Genomic DNA, 18,027 nt, shown 5'->3' with positions numbered 1-18,027 from the left:
GCTCCAATATCATATTCTTTAGTACAAGTTCATAGAACATTGTGGAATTCATTATTAGGAGTATTTCTTGTGCAGATTTTGTATCATTTTGTATAGTGTTTTTTAAAAAGAGCTCTTCTGAGGAGATAAACCACAAAGTGTCTTTATAGGAATACTTAAGAGCAGTGCTTGAAGGAGCATCTATCACAGGCCCAAAATAATTTTATTTGCTGGTGAGGGATCAATTATGTAGTGAGGAAGGGGCTGCAAAAACCACAGAATCATTTAGGTTGGAAAAGACCTTTAAGATCATTGAGTCCAGTCATTAACCCAGCACTGCCAAACCCACCACTAAACCATGTATCCCAGTGCCACATCTACACGTTTTAATTACCTCCAGTGATGGTGACTCCACCACTTCCCTGGGAAGCCTGTTTCAATGCTTGACAACCTTTTTGGGGAAGAAATTTCTCATAATATGCAATCTAAACCTCCCCTGGTGCAACTTGAGGCCATTTCTTCTCGTACTATTGCTTGTTACTTGGGAGAAGAGACCAGCCACCTCCTCGTTCCATCCTCCTTTCAGGCAGTTGTGGAGTGACAAAATCTCCTGAGCCTCCTTTTCTCCAGGCTAAACAGCTGCACTTCCCTCAGCTGCTCTTCGTAAGACTTGGTGCCATGTCTCCAGACATGCTGCAGCACCTCAGGGTAGTTGAAGATACTTGTTCCAACCTGCTGTGGTTTGTGAGTTAGCTGTAGTAATGATAGCTGTAGTAATGTAGATAGCTGTAGTAATGAGTTAGCTGTTCTAATAATGCCAACTGCTGAAATGTAAATGTTTTGGGTTGCTATCCAGCGTTTTAATTCGCTCTGTACAGAAAGCTGTCCATTGATCCTATTGAAAGATAGTTTAGAAATCATTAGAATTGTATCCTGTTTCAGTTATAGATGGTTTTGAAATTAATACTCTTTTTCTGATTTCCCAACTCCCCTTCTCAAATCAGGATTTAGAGGAGCAAAGCCGGTTGATAGCTGCTTCCAGCAGATCCAACCAGAACAGTGGAGAAGGACAATTTGTAGTCCTTAGCAGTAGCCAGTCGGAAGACAGTGATTTAGGAGAAGATGGAAAGAAGAAGAGAGAATCTGAAGCCTAAGGTTGCCTACTTTATGAAAATTGGAATCATGGATCAGTTTAGTGAAATGGCACGAGTTCTACAAGAAGTGAAATGCAGGTGGAGGGTCTGTTGTGTCATATAAAAAACTTCACAATACGTAGACCCTATAATGCCTTGATCATTCTTTCTCAATTCAGTGATTTCCATTTTCATGTCAGTATAATTTGTCTTCTGTATGCCAGATGTAGCATGGTGATGCTACCATGTTTGTTGCAAAATTATGTTTTCTCAAGGCTTCTCTGCAGTAAGGAAAAAACTGTGGGGTTTCGTCTCCACTTACCTCTCTGTGCAATTGACTGCTCTTGAAGCAAAACTCAAAACTCTCATTGGCCTTCAACAGTACATTGAAACTCATTCTTTACATGCAGTTTGGACACCACCTTGCTGAAAACAAAAAGGGATGTCCAAATATGACAGTGCTAAGCTTTACCTAACTTGTTGCACATAACTGTTCTTAAATTTAGAAGGAAGAATCCTTAATAAGATCAGTGAGATGTGCAATAGTTCTAGATAGAAGGATCTTATTTTTTGTTTGATATTGCACTGTATGATATTGTCTCGATTTCTTCAGCGAACGTAATGCTGAGAGACTTCTTTCACCAAGAGGAAAAAATACTGTCGGAGCTAGGTAGAAGATGAGATGCAGTTGCACTTTGCTGCATGAGGACTGTATAAAGCATTCCTTATCAAATTATAAGAATAATGTATATACTCTTGTAGCACAAGTGCCATGCTCTTGGTTTTTCCCCAGTAGTGTAATGAAAAGCTGTAAGCCTTCGAGTTCACTTTTTATGAAACAGTCTTAGAGTTGCAGGAACATCTTGAATTCCATCATTTTAAAAATCTAATGCATATGTAAATGCCTTGCCACCAATACACTACGCTTACTGAAAAGGAGTTGAGGCTTTTTGAGTCTTTCTATGGAAATTAATTTTACAAACAGAATGTACTTAGCTCTGAAGTAAGAGGCTATGCTAATCCTACATCCTAGAATCAATCCTGTAAAGTGTGTTTCAAAGCAGTATCTGTTTACGGCTTCTAATCTGAGCTCCATATTCCATACCCTATATAATATTTATTTTGTATAGTATTAAGTGTGCATTCACCTTTTGCTCCAGAAGAGAAACTTGTTTGAAGAGAAATATTTATTTTTGCACTAATTACTATAAATACTAAAATCCAGCGGAACAGAATATATCTCTCTAATAGTGGCATGAAAATAACAAAGTATAGAAAGAGAAGAATATACTTATACTCCAAGTTATAATATAACAGTTATGAGTGTTTTACAGTTCATTGCAGGGCATTTCTGGTGTTCAGGAATGGAACCAATTTTCAGAACACCTCCTGATCAGCTGGTGATGGCCCAGCCCTTCATAGCTGGAGCTGCTCAATGCCAATACAGTTCATGAGGAATCTCAGGACCTCTCTGCTCCATGCCTGTAGGTGCAGAGAGGGATCAGTGTCCTTAGCCCTCCTCATGTGCTGGAGTGGCCCCGTGCTGGCAGCAGTCTCCTTTTGGTGCAGAAGTTCCCAGCCTCTGGCTCCTGTCACAGGAGATCGTAGTAGTGCAGCCCTTGCAGCACTGGGCAGGATTGACAGAGCAGAGCTCCTGGAGGGAGCACTGCAGCCTGGGGAGGGGCTTCAGCAACTGGGGAAGGGGTCACACTATCCCTTCCTTGAGAGAGGAGGGGAGGCTGAGTCTCCACGTTCTCTTCCTGAGTCAGTTAGCAAGTCTTGCTCCAAGACATTTTTTTGTCCCCAGAGTAGCCTGTCACTTGCAGAAATTTTGCTGTTGCCCAGTCAGACCAGATGGCATTGCCCTGTGGCCAGATTTGGCTTGAATATTGTCACATGGACCACACACATCTGAGGCTTTTGTCTTAAGAAAGAGAGGCATTTTTATTCCATCCTCTGTTCTCCGCTCTCATCCATAGGGACACTTTATATTCTTGCCAACAAAAATGTACAGAGGCAGCAAACCCTTTTTTTTTTTTTTTTTTTCCCTTTTTGTGCCTAAATCCTGGCTTACAGATCATTGCAGGGTAGCCAGGTTGTCTCTGCAGTTCACTCCAGTTCATGTTTCTCTGTTTGTCTGTTCGTTTTCCCTTACTACTATTTCTCTTTTCTATCAAATAATATGGCAGTATAGCTCAAGGTTACTGAGTCTTACTGTATCTTCCTCAGGTACATGCTGAAAATGAAGTAGTTTTGGAGCAGCACAGGAAGAATAGGAAATTGATGGTCTCCAGTTTCTAGAATTTAGTCACCCAGCCTGTCAGAGCAGGGTTGATTGTGTTGAGTAGTTTAGCTGCAGTAGCACCAGCTCCATATGGAAGAGTTAATAGATAAACAGTCTCATCAGAAATTATTTCTGATGTATAGCCTGTTTTGCATTAGCCTCATTGAAGAAATGTCAGAAAATTGACTGCCTGCATTTTTTTTTGAAACCCACCATTACTATTTCAGACATAAATCTGTAAAGATGATGAAGAAAGCAGGAGAGTAAAGTTGGCAGATGAATTTGCTGTCATATAGGATTTTTCAGAATGCATTTTAGCAATGCATGAGTAGAATTACTCCATTTGCATAGGTGGAAAGCCTGAAAAGCAATTAAATGTAGTTCTCTAAAACCACATAGGAGTGAAGAGCGTTTTGTGTTGGAGGATTCTCATCCTAACAACTGAAAAAGGGGAGAAATGATTGAAGAGAGTAAAAGAAAACAGATTAATATGCAGGAATGAAATAAAGGGGGGTGGTTTTGCTATTTGTGGAGAGTCTCACTGGTGTAAAATGAGCAAAAAGATAAAACATCTGGGAGAGTGATGGAAGCTGCGGGATCAGGTCAGAAGAGATGAGGAGGTTAACAGGAGTGGTGCACTGAGTGAGCATTGCCGAGTTTTTGCTTAAGGTGAGGAGCACATGACTCTTAAGTAGAACCACCTCAGGGCAAAAAATAGCTGCTGAGGTTTTATTCATGCCCTCCTCCCCAAAGTATTTAGTACCTTATTTCCTGGGAGGTTTAGAACTACATCACTGGAGAACACTTTTGTTAATTAAAAACAAAAAAGGTGCTTAATATTTTTCTTGAGAGTATGACTTTTATTATCAGCACCTCATGTCCTCGGGGGAACTACTGCGGTAGGATTTCAGCACTTGAGCATTTTATTATTTTAAGTAAATTACTGGTTGGTTTCCTCACCTGTAATTTATAGCTCCTGTTTAATATTGCCTTTTACTTACAGACTGATGTTTCAAGCACTTTGAGCTGAAGTTGTAGTTTGCAACATGTACATCTACTAGTATTTCAGACACTCCTGAAAATACTCTTTCAAGTACCTGATTTTAAAGTGACTTTGCATTGGTACTGCAGCCACAGTGTTGTTGACGACTAATTTTTTATGTTGCTAATTGAAGCCTTGTAGTTCCTGCCACATTTTCCCCTTAGGTAAGGGGATATTGAGTTTGTTTACACTATATAAATTTACACGCTGCAGACCAAGCAAGTCTTGCTGCCCACTGTTCCAAGCTACATACATTCTTTATGTATGTAATGGCATGAATATATCAAAAGTATGCTTATGGGTATGCATTTTATTGCATTATAAATAATACGCAGCACTCCTCTGCGGCCACTAACAGCTTTCTCCAAGTTTAAATCAGAGTACAAGTTAAGAGTCATATGCAGTGTAGCCATATATAACTGGTTATGAGCAGTTAGTGTAAACTAATTTGAATATGATTGTCTTGTCATACTTCCTTCATCTGTTTAGGTTTGAAACTGTATGAAGACAATTTACTGTCTAACAATGAAGTAATATTTAGGAGCTAAGGAACGTTCCCCCTCTACCGTGCTGTCAGATTTCATCTTTATATAGATGTAAACACTGAGCTAAAAATTTTGAAACAGCTGAAGCTATTTTTGGAGCTATAATTTATGTACATTGATATAAAGAAGCAAATGTGCCTGCACGTAAGTTTAAGGTAAAATCTGATCAATTAGTTGCACAGAATTTGGGAGAAGCCAATGGAGAAAACTATGTTACGATATAGTCTCTTGTTATTTCAGAAATAATTCACATAGAGAACGAAAACCTGCCTCTGCTTAGTGGATTTAGTAGAGATATTGTCTAGTCCAACAGTGAGAGCTGGTATTTTATATTCTTTCTGCTGCTCTGTTTTACAGAATCTCTTGCAAGTCAATCAAGGCCTCTGAGGCTTTTCTTTTTAACCCAGCAGTAAGTTGATTTTTTTTTTTTTTTTTTTTTTTCCTTGCCACAGTGGTATCTAAGTTGTCATGACAAGAACAAGTCAGTGTGCCATTGTGAATGCACTTGTGTTCCTAATGAAGTTTCTCTTGCAAGCCAAGGATTTTGTACTATCTTTCAGGACATTTTTATAATAGAGTGGTCAAATTCTTATGATGATATTCTGGGTTGGTCCTGTTCTAGTGAAGTGTAAGTGATTTTTGCAATGTTTGAGACTGACTTGCACATTTTCCCAGAATAGCTGTATTAAAAACCTCCAGTGGCATATTTGTGTCAACTTTGATTGTTGTATAATCTTGGAAACATGGATAGTAAACCTGCTGTGCCAGGGCTTCAATCAATGTTTTGTCGATTAAATAAAAGCTTAACTATAGGAACTTTCTGGATTTATACTAATCCAAAAACCTCCTGCATTTTTCATAACACTGACTTCCAGGAAGTTATTGGTGATAGGATGTGTTCCCTTACTCTGAACAAAGTTGTAACATGCAGTTATATTGCTCTGTTGTCAAAGTGTATCTCCTCTTAATTCTAACCATATTAGGCAGATAACCTCAGAGGAAGTTATTGTACTTGGGAATGCTGATAACTTATTTTTGCAGCAATCAAAGACTGAACAGTAGAAGAGTATTCTTAAACATCTTAGCTGCCTGTTTAGTGCACATGTTGGTGTGGTCATCTGACAAGGTGTAGCACTCTGCAGAGCTGTGGCTATAATGGTCAGAATTCACGTGTACAGAGGCTTATATATACCAGCACAACCATTAACATGGGTACTGATACATATCTTCATGGGCTTTGTTAGTTTATTGTATGATAAACACCATGTAAAAAGCAAATGGTCATAACTACATTATGGTTAAATTTGTATTTTATAAGGTTTGTAGATTTTTCTGGGGAAAAGCAGACTTTTGGATTATGTAACTTCTGTGATAAAGATGCATGTATACCTAGAAGAAAATTCTATGCTTACTTGATAATGAAGGAATAAATACTACTCATGCCAAGTGTGTTGATAAACTTTCTTTTTTCTAAAATACAGACTGACAGCAGTATTTTTAGGAAGAACAGGCTCTGTGTCTGTGTGTACACTGTAAGCCTTCCTAAGACAACTGTGACTGCTGACAGGTAGTGCTCCAAAAGCTTACACTCCAACTGCATGAAGAGAAATTCCTAAAATTACAAGCATGCCTTTAGCCAGCACTGCAGGAGGAAAACGTAGTTCTAGCAAGAGTAATCAAAATACATGGTGGACAATGCATATTTGTACCAGAGACTGAGGTGCAGAACTAACACAGCTGTCAAAAATAGTGCCTGCTTGCTGTACCATTGGTATTTTACGCTAGCTGCCGCTAAGCAGAGGTTTCTATGGCTGTTAATCCCATTTCACTGCTTAGAATGCGGGATTGCTTCATCGAGTGAGGGGGGAAGACTACTTAAGCTGCTCTGCAGAGCTTCACTGTAGGGCTTCAAAATAAAAGTTGTAGGAGAAATAAAAACTTACTTCTTGGCAAGAGAAAGGGAAGTACAAGAGAAAAAAAATAATCTATGGTTAAATTGCTGACCTTAAACTAAACCCTGAGTTCAACCGTGCAGTGGGGGGTAGTGTTACCTGTCATGACAGGCTTTAGCTTAGCAATAACATAAGGCTTGTGTTTTGCAGTTCCTTAATTTGCCCCATGAAGCATTTAAAATACTATTGCTGTAGCTTATAGATAGCCTATATTCCAGTAGATAGGTAGAATGTGATCACTAATACTTACATTTTGGCGTTCTCCCCATTTTCTTCAGGGGGTGAGGGGGAACGCTGGTATTCTTTAATATATATGAGATAAATCCCAACAGAAAAAGCCTCATCCACGCCAACATGCCCTTCAAACTATAGAACTAATACTTATGTACAGTTGAGGTGGTAGGTGCCTGTGAAATTTTCCTGTCCATAAAGGTCATATTCCTTGTATAGTACATAGTCTTTCAAGCAGTTTGGCAGTGGAAGGAAGGTCATGAAGACAGGACAACGAAGGCGCAACCGGCCCATGCACATCCGTATCTTCAGACGACAAAGATGCTTCAGAGAGCGAGGATTTGCTAGAAATGAGAAGGCAAGGTTGATATTAATTAATTTATTAAATGTTCTTCAATTTATTTATTCAATACTCTGCTACCTTTCAAAAGCTTTCTTCCCTATTTTGCAGCATATTCACTGCAAATAGATAAAATAAATGTGACTGTCCCTGGACAACCTGGCTGGTCAGGATCTACTCTTTTTGTCTCAGCCCATACAGCTCCTGGTTGTATTTACAACCACTGGCATCTAAATCAACAGCTTTTGTTTCTGTCAAGTTGGCCAAATGTAGGTTAATGCAAGTTTAAGGATTAAAGTTTAAGGAATGTACTTTAACCCCAAATAACTGGTGTCAGTTTTCTGTCAACCTGAAGAAGCTACTAAAAGTAGGATTTTGAGTCACTACTTCTTAATCTATGTACAAGCAAAAAGGACGTAAAATTAATCTGGACTATAATTAAATCGCTCCATTAAAAATAGTGGTATGTTAAACTTCTTCTATCAACTTGAGGCAGGGGGAAATGGTTTTCTCCCCTTTAAGAAGATTGTGTTGTCCATGTTGCAATTAAAGTTCACAAGTGCTCTACATAAATAGTGCAGTTACTGTGTTAGACTTCTGAGAGAAACTTAGTTTAAATCCTACACAGGCTGATGTTTAAGAGGTCTCTTGCTGTCAAAACATAACTTCTGGCCTAACAAGGGTCAAGAAAAGCACAGCCTGAGGTAAAGAAAACTAAAATGCAACTAACAAAAATGGCCCCAATCCCCAGTTTGTCTTCCCAAAGGCAAACATCAGATACTTACTTAAAATCAAATTGATGTCTGGCCAGAGTTCCTGTTCTTTGAGAACTGCTTCTAGCTTCCAGCAGATATTAACATGATCGACGTAATCTAACATTACTCGCACTACTTTCCCAGACAGATGCTTCAGCCATGACAATGTTATCACTTCACAGAACTGATAGAAACAAAATGTTTAGTAGATAATATTCAACACTCCTGTCAGTGACTTACACCTCTGCAGGGCAAGGGCCAGGAACAATGTGCTATGACACCGGACAACCTAGTGAGCCAGCCTTGGTGTCCCTGCTTTCAGAGCATGGACAAGACCATGCTGGGGAGCCAATTCTGTACTGTCCCTTAGCATATTATTAGCTACATTTCCACAAGTCAAGAATAATGTTTATGCTCATTTGTTGTCATGAACCAGGCCTCACTGCAACATCTATTTAATTTTAAAGCCTTGTCTATTCCTATCTTTATGTATAAACTCTCTCACAGTTTCATAACTTCCTTTTCTGGCACTGCATCAAGTACATTTTCATTTAGTTTTAGGAAGGATACTGGAAGTAAAGCAACATATGAAGCCATCTGATAGACTTACCATTGTATCTTTGATAACGGTTGAAGTCCATCCATCAGTCCCGTACTGGGAATGCGAAGTGCTTCCCTGAGGGCAGTCAAAGCAGCGGTGCACATCATACCCATAGTTCATCAGCATTCTTAACATGACTTCATCTTTCAGAGCGTACTGTAGAGCTGATGGAAAATGTGTTGTATTCACTCTGCAGAAGTAATTGACATTTGCCCCATGTCGGAGCAGTAGATTCATTAACTCATAGCTGCCCATCCTCAAGGCTATTTGGAGACAGTTGATGGGATCTTGGTTTGTCAGGGCTCCAGCGTTCAACAGCAACTGTGTTGAGCAGATATCCCCGTTGGAAACAGCAAAGTACAATGCAGATTTCCGGTGGTCATCATAGCCTTTGCGAACTCTCTGATCCAGCATAAAATTGGCATCAAAACCAGATTTTAGGAGAAATTCAAGGCACTGAGGATGTCCTCCTGCTGCTGCTGAGTGAACTGGACTTATCCCACTTTCTTTAATGGCATCAAAATTAGTAACTGGAACTAGTATTTTTAAGGCTCTGAAGAATTAAGAAAGAAGAAACACAGAATCTGAAACACACTGGTTCACCTACCTCGATCTTTGAATTTCTCTGTGTTGCTGGGCTTCAGAATTCATCATGAAAGTATAAAACTGTCTTAATCGTCCAAACCAGTACTGTGGCATGCTATACCTCTGCATTGGCTTTAACTGCTAGTAGTTAAATTGTTAGCCAGAAAGGGATACTGACTTTAAACTTACTACACATAAAAAAGCATTCTATTATACTACTATTCATGAACCAACCCATTCCTTGCTAGACGAGTAATTCCTTCTCAACAGAAGCTTTTCCTAAATGTTGAGAGCAGAGTGTTACTGCTTAACTTGTAGGAATTAGGGAACTAACAGAAAACATTATGACATAAATACATATATAATTTAATATAAACATTAAAATTTAAATTAATTTATGTAAAACTAACATAGGAATTAAGAATCCTCAGATTCTTAACCACGATTCAACATTTCCACTATTGAAGACTTGTTTCTCACTTACTGGTTGTGATTTTAGCATAAACATCTTCCAGTAACCTTCCTGTCTTTAAAACAGGGATAACCCTTATCCCCTACAGCTAATTGTTTATTTAACACATTTACCTTCCTGTAATGGGGTGGAGATGAGGCATACCCAAAGAGATTGAGGGGATCCCAAGAACCTCAACATCAGACTGAGCAGGGTTATTATTTGTGACAAGTGGGGAAGTACTACAGGAATTATGTTCATCCTAGAATGACGATTTTATCCTGACTCATCTCTTGCATTCAGACACAGATAACTCATATTTACAAGGTAAAAAGAATTCCTTCTACAAAACTACAGATTTGTTACCTGCTTCAAATAAGGTAGAATTAGCTAAATTAGTATTTCTGGTGTCACCATTACTTGATTTTTAAGTATATTAACTCACAGAAAGTGTCCTCTATATGCAGCTCTGTGGATTGGCAAATGACCTGAGTGCTTTGGTACATTGGCATCAGCCCCATATTCTAGTAAAAGACTCAGAGAATCTGGATTTCCTCCTCCTGCTGCTTCAAATAACACAGAAGCACAATCCATTGCCTGTGAAAGAACATCTGCACCTGAAAAGAAGCATCAAGGATTCTCACAGTGGTCACGGCAAATACCAGCAGGAATTTAATACCTCCAACCCTCCAACGACGCAGTATTGTGAAGGCTACATGTTACTAAATCAACCTACTTAGCTGTAAAATAGAACCACAGAATATTGTGGTTGGAAGGGACCTCTGAAAACCACCCAGTCCGACCCTGTGCTCAAGCAGGGCCAGCTACAGCAGGTTGCCCAGGACAGCATCCATTCAGGTTTTTAGTATCTCCAAAGATGGACACTCCACAACTTCTCTGAGTGACCTGTTCCAATGTTCAAACACCCTCACGGAAAAAAGTGTTATCTTCAGACAGAATTCACCAGTTTCAGTTGGTGCCTCCTCTTCCTACAACATCCTACAGAATCATACAACATTCTATAGAAGCCTATAGAATCATCCTATAGCATTCTCTTCCTACAAAATCCTATAGAATCAAGTCTCACCTTTTTGCAATAAGAGCTCCATAATTTCTGTATGGCCAGCCCCTGCAGCCAGTGCTAGAGGTGTGAGCCCATATCCACTGCGAGGGTCAGGGTCTGCTCCAGAACGAAGGAGAAGCTTTACCAGATCCTTCCTGCCTACTCTGGCTGCCTCATGTAAAGCAGTCCTCTTGTGCACACACTGCAAATTCACTTTTGCACCAGAATTTATCAACAAGGAGGCAATCTCATATGAATCATGTTTAATTGCTGTAAGACAATAAGGAAAATGTCAACTAGAATGTTATTCCATACTATTCTATGCACTATGGCTTCTATTACGCAGCAGCCCAGGAAATCTCAAGCTGTTCCTGATAGTGCTATTTATGCACTGAGAAATGTCACACTACACTAAAAGGTTTAACTTATCAACAAGTCTGTTCTTTGTTTCCAGGATAACATTAACTATACAAATGAATAATTTTATGGCAATCTCTTTTTCTTTCTCTAATCCCCTGTTGTGTTTGGTAATGCAACAGAATACAACTTCCCTTGCCACTAGACAGAGATCATATATACAGGGGACTTGGTGCAGTCAGGAGCTGGCCTGCTCAGAGAGCTCTACTTAATCTTCATAAGCAATTATCATAATACGAAATGAAATTTACAATTACTGTGTCACATGCCTTCTTAGCTTAATAAACCTTATCTGTTAAGTCAGGAGGGATCTTAAGAGTCATTTGCATTGGCTCTAGTGGATGGAATGAATAGGCAACACTTTTCCCTCCTTCTCTCTTTGATCTTCCAGCTGTGTGGGATAGAACAGTGAGTGCCCTTCACCAAGACAGATTAGGTAGAGGAGCTTCATGTGCCACAGCTACTTGAAATAGCACTGATAGCACACTATAACCTCTGATACCCCATTATCTGTAACCTACATGGCTGCTTTAGTTAAATTTCATAAATCCCCATCTTAGGAGACAGTGCATTTTAATACACTGCACTTCAAAAGTATCTAGGAATTCTCTGCATCTTTCCTAAGAAGCTTTAGCTTAGCAGCCTAGTCTAGCCTAGCTAGACTAACATTTTTTGCTCCTTATAGCAAAATATTTTAGATATTGCTTTGAAGACAAATATGTCCAACTGAAACCTAAAGGGTGTAACTACAATCTCACCTCATTCCCCTACCTCTCTGCCCCTAAATAAAGTATTCACCTATAACTAAAGGAGAATCTCCCTCTTCATTCTTAACGTTGGGGTTGCAGCCATTGAGCAGGAGAAAGCGGACATTTTCTACGAAGCAGTTTCTTACTGCCACCAGTAGAGGTGTTTCCCCTTTTAGAGTGGTCTGTTCCCATGTAACAGCACAGGAGGCTGAAATACAGAAAAGTGGAATACATTTGAAGCTGGACGATTCATCAAATACAACGTTGTAAAACTTTCTTGTGGAAAACCAGAAGGGTTCTGTACCTTTAAAAGTGATTTCAAGGATATTCTTATTTAGCTGTGCCGCAGCTTCATGCACTGGAAGCCTGCCTTGCTGATCTGCTTCTTCAAAAGCAGAACTGTGCCTTACCAACTTCATCAAGGCCTCTTCTTGGCCTGTGATATTTTAAGACAGACACATATCCCATTACTCATCATAAAACAAAATTCAGGCAACTAATATACTGAGTGCCATCTATCCCATCAGCGTATCTGGAATAAACAACTTGTTTTGTCAAAACAATTTTTTCTCACAGGGTGGTTTACATGAATGGAACAATCAATGATTGATATTGATTCACAAAGCATTTTCAATTACACATTGAAAAAACTTATAATAGTATGACTAAAATAATTCAAATGCAATTCTCTCATGAGCAGTAATGCATAAAAGTTTAATGTATAAACAGGTGCTCTAGTGAAACTATAGGAAAAATATTTAGGCAGACAAAAGTAAAGGTAAGCTGATTTAACAGGGTTGAGACTGATCTCAACAATGATATCACTCAAGTGATTCCTAGGGGTATAGGCTTAGTGTGGTGTATTTGTACTTAACTGCCCGAATTGCTGCAATTATCTTTTCATGTTCTTTACTTGTAACATACTGGAAGCTGCATAAACAGAAAAAAAAAAAAAAAAAAAAAAGAAGTAAAAATTAACATGAATTCAGGATATTATTATAATTTAAATACTCAGTTCTAGACTACATGTTAGATTTCTGTAAGTTATGTATGTTTTTTCAGGGTTTAATATATTAAAACACTTCTTTTGTTGGTCTCCCCCTGCCACTGTAAATACTGGATTTTTCACACAAAAGCCCACAATTAACTACTAAAATGAAAAGTTACCATACCAATGTATTTCTATATCACGTACTTATCTTCTTCACAAAGCTTGTACTCATTTAAATATTGATGTAAAACATCACCTGAAAGTTTCATACATCCATATTTTTGAGGAAAAAGGAATACTTTTTCAGGGAGAACTCAGAACAAGTGAGCTACTAGTGGTTTCCAGTACCCAGGAGACAAGGTCAGAGCAATACAACATATGGAGTTACAAAGGAAAATAAGGTTACTACATGCTTATAGTAATGCCAAGAAAACACCCAAAATAGAAGTAATAACTTATGACCTTTCATCCTCTGTTGTGCTGCCACTTGCTTCAATTTTATGCCTGTCTTGTAAGCTTTCCTGAATAGCTTGTTGGGTAGGGATTTCATCTTCAGAATCATCATCAAATATATACATAGAATCATACATAGCAAATCTGCACAACCTGGATCACTTCTCGTAGGAAAACACTGCTTTTTAATTGGAAGCAGATGTTAAATCTTCAGGTTAAATCTGCAGCAATAGAAATAGCAATCACAGTTTAAGTATCAAGAGAAATTAAACTTAGTTTAAAATAAATTAAGAGAACTTCTCCCTCTGTCGTGGTTTAAGCCCCGGCTGTAAATTAGAACCATGCAGTCTACTTCCCCCCGCAACCCCCAGAGGTATGGGGAGGAGAATCGAAAGAATGTAACTCCCACGGGTTGAGATAAAAACAGTCCAGTAACTCAGGTATAACACAAATCACTACTGCTACCACCAATAATAATAATGATAAGAGAAATAACAAGGGAAGAGAATACGATACCACCCGCCAGAAAAAGAGCCCAACCGAAAAGAGGACGTGCCCTTCCGGGTAGCTCCCAGTTACATCCCCCGGCATGACGTGCTGTGGTATGGAATACCTCTTTGGCTAGTTTGAGTCAGGTGTCCTGTCCCTGCTTCCTCCCGGCTTCTCCTCCTCCCTGGCAGAGCATGAGACTCACAAAGTCCTTGGTCAGTCTAAACATCAGTGTTATCAGCTCTGTTCCCAGGCCGAAAGTTAAAAACACAGTGCTGCAACAGCTACTAAGAAGGAGAAAAACTGACTGCTACTGCTGAACCCAGGACACCCTCTCAAGGTCCAGCCTTCTCCCGAGTATTTAAGTTTGTGCTGCAAGGAGTTATTCTATTTATAACAGTAAAGAGTAAGAGTAAAGGTTTTCTATTCCAATAGGATGTGCTAGCTTTTGTGTCTGTTCCACAGACTGAACATACAGAATAGCTACTTCTTCTGGCATTACTTACTAGAAAGCAGCAAAAATAAGTAAAATTCAATTTAAGAGTCATTCCCTCTTAAATGTTTTAGACACTCAAATATCATCACAATTGTGCTCTGATGTTTCCTTAGCAGAAAACCTAAAGACTGGGGAGGGAGGAAGAAAAGGGGGGTGTAAGTGAGCAGCTGCATGTTTCTGAGTTAGAGCTGGGCTTAAATCATGACAATATGCAATAAGACTTGGGATGTTTTTTCAGTTTGTTCACAGAGGGCCTGGAAGTGAAGGGCAAGTAAAGGACACGCATTTAAAATAATAAAAGTTATTACATTAAATAATAGGTTTTGTTCAAATTGTTTCAACAACGACATTGTTAAGACTGTGTCTGTAGTCAAGAAAGTATTGTAGATTTGTGCTATGTGCATCAGCCTCCCAGCTGATAGGGATATTTGTAAGGGATATATATATAAGATACTGCAGCAGTATATATCCAAATACAGGCAGAAATAAAACACACTGGTGTAACCACAAGGGAGTTAATAATAATAATTAAAAAAAAAAAATGCTTAAGAATAGCATTAGTTAAAAAAAAGATTGCCAAATTGAAAGAGTTCAATTTAAAGTATTTTTACCCTTTTAACATTGTAATAGAAACAATGGAACATAGAAATCCAATTGATACTATCTGTTAAGTCTAAATGTTAAAACTTAAGAAGAAATCAATCATTAAATAGTATTATGTGTGTAGATGTACACTGTTCTGTGCATAAGCAGTCACACTGTTCTTTTGTATATTCACCTACATGCATACATACATATATACACATACATAGATTAAAATCACAGATGTTCTGTTGGACTCAAAACTCTCATCTGTTTTACCTTAACACAACTTCCACTTCTGTCTTTCAAGAGAGTTGGCCTGAAAAAGCAACAAAAAATACAGCGAAAAGTAAAATAAACTGAATATGTAAAACTGAAAGCAAATAAATAGGTTAGCAAAATAAATAAGCAAAATGAAGGAAGTTGCCAACATGCCACTCAAAAAGCTTGGAATAATTCTAGAAACAACTTAAAGTTGAGCAGCAGTAATTCATAGCAAACCTGCATTATTTAATTTGTTACCTGATCCACCTATATGATTGCAAGGCCTCGCTCTGTAATAGCACATGTAGCAAAAAGAGAAAACTATTAAGAAAATGTACAGACAAGTAACTGTTAGTGTTTGATTATCCCTACAGTACAATAAATAGATGAAAAGTTTAAATCTAGACTAGTTCTATTTTGTAAAAAGACTAGTAATTTTCCTATGAATTGAGAAAATATACTCGTTTTCCTCACCTTCTGAAAGAGGGAAGACCTTACACTTTGACGAAGTGATTATTAAGTTGAAAGTGATATTTTCAGGACTGAAAATGATCTCATGTCCATTAATAGCTCACTATAAATACCTGATCATAAGATACTCTGGGACTTTCTCTATGTTTTTCCATATGGGTTAGCTATGTTTAATAATCTGACCTGACAAATTGTGTCAGCAAAACAAGGAATTACAAGTCTGGTTTCTTTGTAAAAATATTCTTGTTAAAAGTTTTTGGAATGAGAATTTCAGAACTGTAAGTAGTAGCTATTACATTATGTAAAGAAAATTCTTCAGTGCTTTCCTAAGAGAGTAAACTGAAGATACTCTTTTAAGTAAGGTCCTAAGACAGCACAAAAAGAAAAACTAAGCCAAATAAAAGTAAGCATAAACAAGCAAAATCAAGCAAGAACTTTATTAAAACTTACTATGTTTTTCTGATTGCTTAACATCAATTCACATATTAAACAGAAAACCAAACAAAAGATAGAGTCTTTAAAGGGAAAACCACAGTTTCAGAAAAACAGACCTATGCTGAAAACTCATGCAACATACAATAAACAAGGAACTGAAGCATAGATGCCTAGTTAGGTAGTGACTGTAGGACGGAGTGAGACTTTCTCACGCTTAATTTACTGCTACTGTATTTTATGGAGGGATGCTTACAAAGCAATAATGATGGCTGTGTCTGTATGCAATAGTTCTTTGCTAGAGAGATCTAGGAAGAAAGCTTGAGTATTTTTACTATTTATTTTTTTATTTTAAAGAAAACAAAAGTGCAGGATCTGTGAAGGAATAGAAACTGAACTGCCTCTCTGGAGCAATAGGGAAACAGATAACATTTTAGCACCTACTACAGATTGTTAAACCATTTCTCATACTGCAATCTTTGCTGTTGCTATGACAGAACATAGGCTATATACAAATCCATACTGAAATCCCCAAACTTAACTACCTATTAGCTTTCCACTGACACGTTTCAGTGCTCTTAATGCTTCAAGTTCATTAACTGCAATGTTTCTCTCTGAAAGTGCAGACCAGTTTCATTTTCCATTAAGATGTATTTTGTGATATTGAAATAATGCATAAAATTGGTGTTTAAACATTAATAATATTACTAAAGGCTAAAATCCTAGCTGTATCTTTTATAGATTCTAAAGATGCTAATAATAATACATAGTTTTTTAAGACAATAGCAAGCATCAGAAAATACTGCATGCCCTCTTATAATATAAAAAAGTCAAGATGTTTCTTTTACACAGTATATTCCACTTCCTCTGTAAGCCAACAAAAAGATTAGGATCTAATGAAGCCCTTATCTGAACTGTCCAAAGTTAGTCAGCTGGCAGAGCAACGCAACACCTCGCTTGATCCAATGTTGTACTGGTTTATCTGTGTTAAGCGTCAAAGCAATGACGAAGTTAGCAGAATGTCCAGTAGCAGATAAAACTCCTTTGCACTCACTTGTCTTGTAGAGTGGGCAAATACACGCATTAGATTTCTTTATTTCTGATTTTACAGCTTAAAAAAAAAACAAAATAAGAAATTAAATTCAGAAGATCTATTGACAGAAACATAACCTGCATACAAATATTAAGTATTTACAGGAACGTCCTTAAAGCTAAGTAAAAGTGCAAAATTGTTTTTTAAGTAATCAAATAAAATTATCTGGCTTTTTTTCCTGTATTTTATTGAGTGGTTTCTTTTTAAATTCAACTAATTTAACTACAACTTGTTTTCAAGGCTCTGTGCCTTTTTGTGATTCTACCAGCTTTATAATCATTCAAAGGCAATTTAAAATCTGAATAGTTACATAGTTAAAGCATAGCTCATATACGAGCTTCTAACAGCTCCACAAGAACTAGTTCCAGCAGCCACCGAACCTAACTGCAATTCAAGGCTCCTGAGACCCAAGGACACAACTCTGCAGGAACTCTTTGCATGCCTGGACTGCTTACATGCAACTTGTGCAAAGTCTAAAATCATTCATGTCTGACCAGATCCATCCAATCTCAAGAAAAACCACAGGCAGAAAAAGTGGAAACTTTGTAAGACTACCTATTAGCTAATAACACCTGAGTAGCAACAGCTGCAGTAGAAAGTACTTCTGAAGTGAATAAATAAAAACAGGT

At 37.9% G+C, this 18,027-nt stretch overlaps 2 protein-coding genes across 9 annotated transcripts in view; one reads left to right on the top strand and one right to left on the bottom strand.

Annotated features, from left to right (window-relative positions):
* The window catches only part of APPL1 (adaptor protein, phosphotyrosine interacting with PH domain and leucine zipper 1), a 51,772-nt gene that overhangs the window by 25,306 nt on the left and 8,439 nt on the right, over window positions 1–18,027 (top strand). The window contains exon 22 of one of the 4 annotated variants that reach the window (XM_080625377.1): window positions 5,436–7,319. The exons of 1 other annotated variant lie outside the window; for it this stretch is intronic. In XM_080625377.1, coding sequence (XP_080481503.1) covers window positions 5,436–5,615 — 180 coding nt within the window. In that variant the 3' untranslated portion in view covers window positions 5,616–7,319. Of the gene's footprint in view, window positions 1–983; window positions 7,320–18,027 lie in introns of those variants that run through there. 2 more of the 4 variants (XM_080625380.1, XM_080625378.1) reach the window with 2 other exon arrangements.
* ASB14 (ankyrin repeat and SOCS box containing 14) lies at window positions 63–17,572 on the bottom strand. 5 transcript variants are annotated; one of them, XM_080625384.1, is made up of 14 exons: window positions 17,360–17,572; window positions 15,418–15,457; window positions 14,185–14,344; window positions 13,581–13,792; window positions 13,005–13,057; window positions 12,432–12,566; window positions 12,177–12,335; window positions 10,986–11,231; window positions 10,344–10,515; window positions 8,872–9,415; window positions 8,292–8,445; window positions 7,186–7,510; window positions 1,435–1,538; window positions 63–874 (listed from the first exon to the last, which is right to left on the bottom strand). In XM_080625384.1, the coding sequence occupies exons 4-12, from the start codon at window positions 13,706–13,708 to the stop codon at window positions 7,317–7,319; spliced, it is 1,785 nt and encodes a 594-aa protein (XP_080481510.1). In that variant the 5' UTR covers window positions 13,709–13,792; window positions 14,185–14,344; window positions 15,418–15,457; window positions 17,360–17,572; the 3' UTR covers window positions 63–874; window positions 1,435–1,538; window positions 7,186–7,316. The 5 variants fall into 5 exon arrangements, with proteins under 5 accessions (XP_080481510.1, XP_080481508.1, XP_080481507.1 ...); XM_080625382.1 differs by lacking the exon at window positions 14,185–14,344 and having other exon boundaries at window positions 63–243; window positions 374–874; XM_080625381.1 differs by lacking the exon at window positions 14,185–14,344.

This window comes from Psittacula echo (assembly GCF_963264785.1).
Source record: "Psittacula echo genome assembly, chromosome: 9".
Classification (NCBI taxonomy): domain Eukaryota; kingdom Metazoa; phylum Chordata; class Aves; order Psittaciformes; family Psittacidae; genus Psittacula; species Psittacula echo.
This window is presented reverse-complemented; position numbering and strand designations above follow the sequence as displayed.

Excerpts from the sequence above, each read along its gene's own strand:
- ASB14 (XM_080625384.1), bottom strand. The coding sequence starts at position 13,708 with ATGTATGATTCTATGTATATATTTGATGATGATTCTGAAGATGAAATC. Across the intron at positions 12,567-13,004 it reads GATAATTGCAGCAATTCGGG|CAGGCCAAGAAGAGGCCTTG; the intron begins CAGTTAAGTACA and ends CTTAAAATATCA. Across the intron at positions 12,336-12,431 it reads CCTTGAAATCACTTTTAAAG|CCTCCTGTGCTGTTACATGG; the intron begins GTACAGAACCCT and ends TCTGTATTTCAG.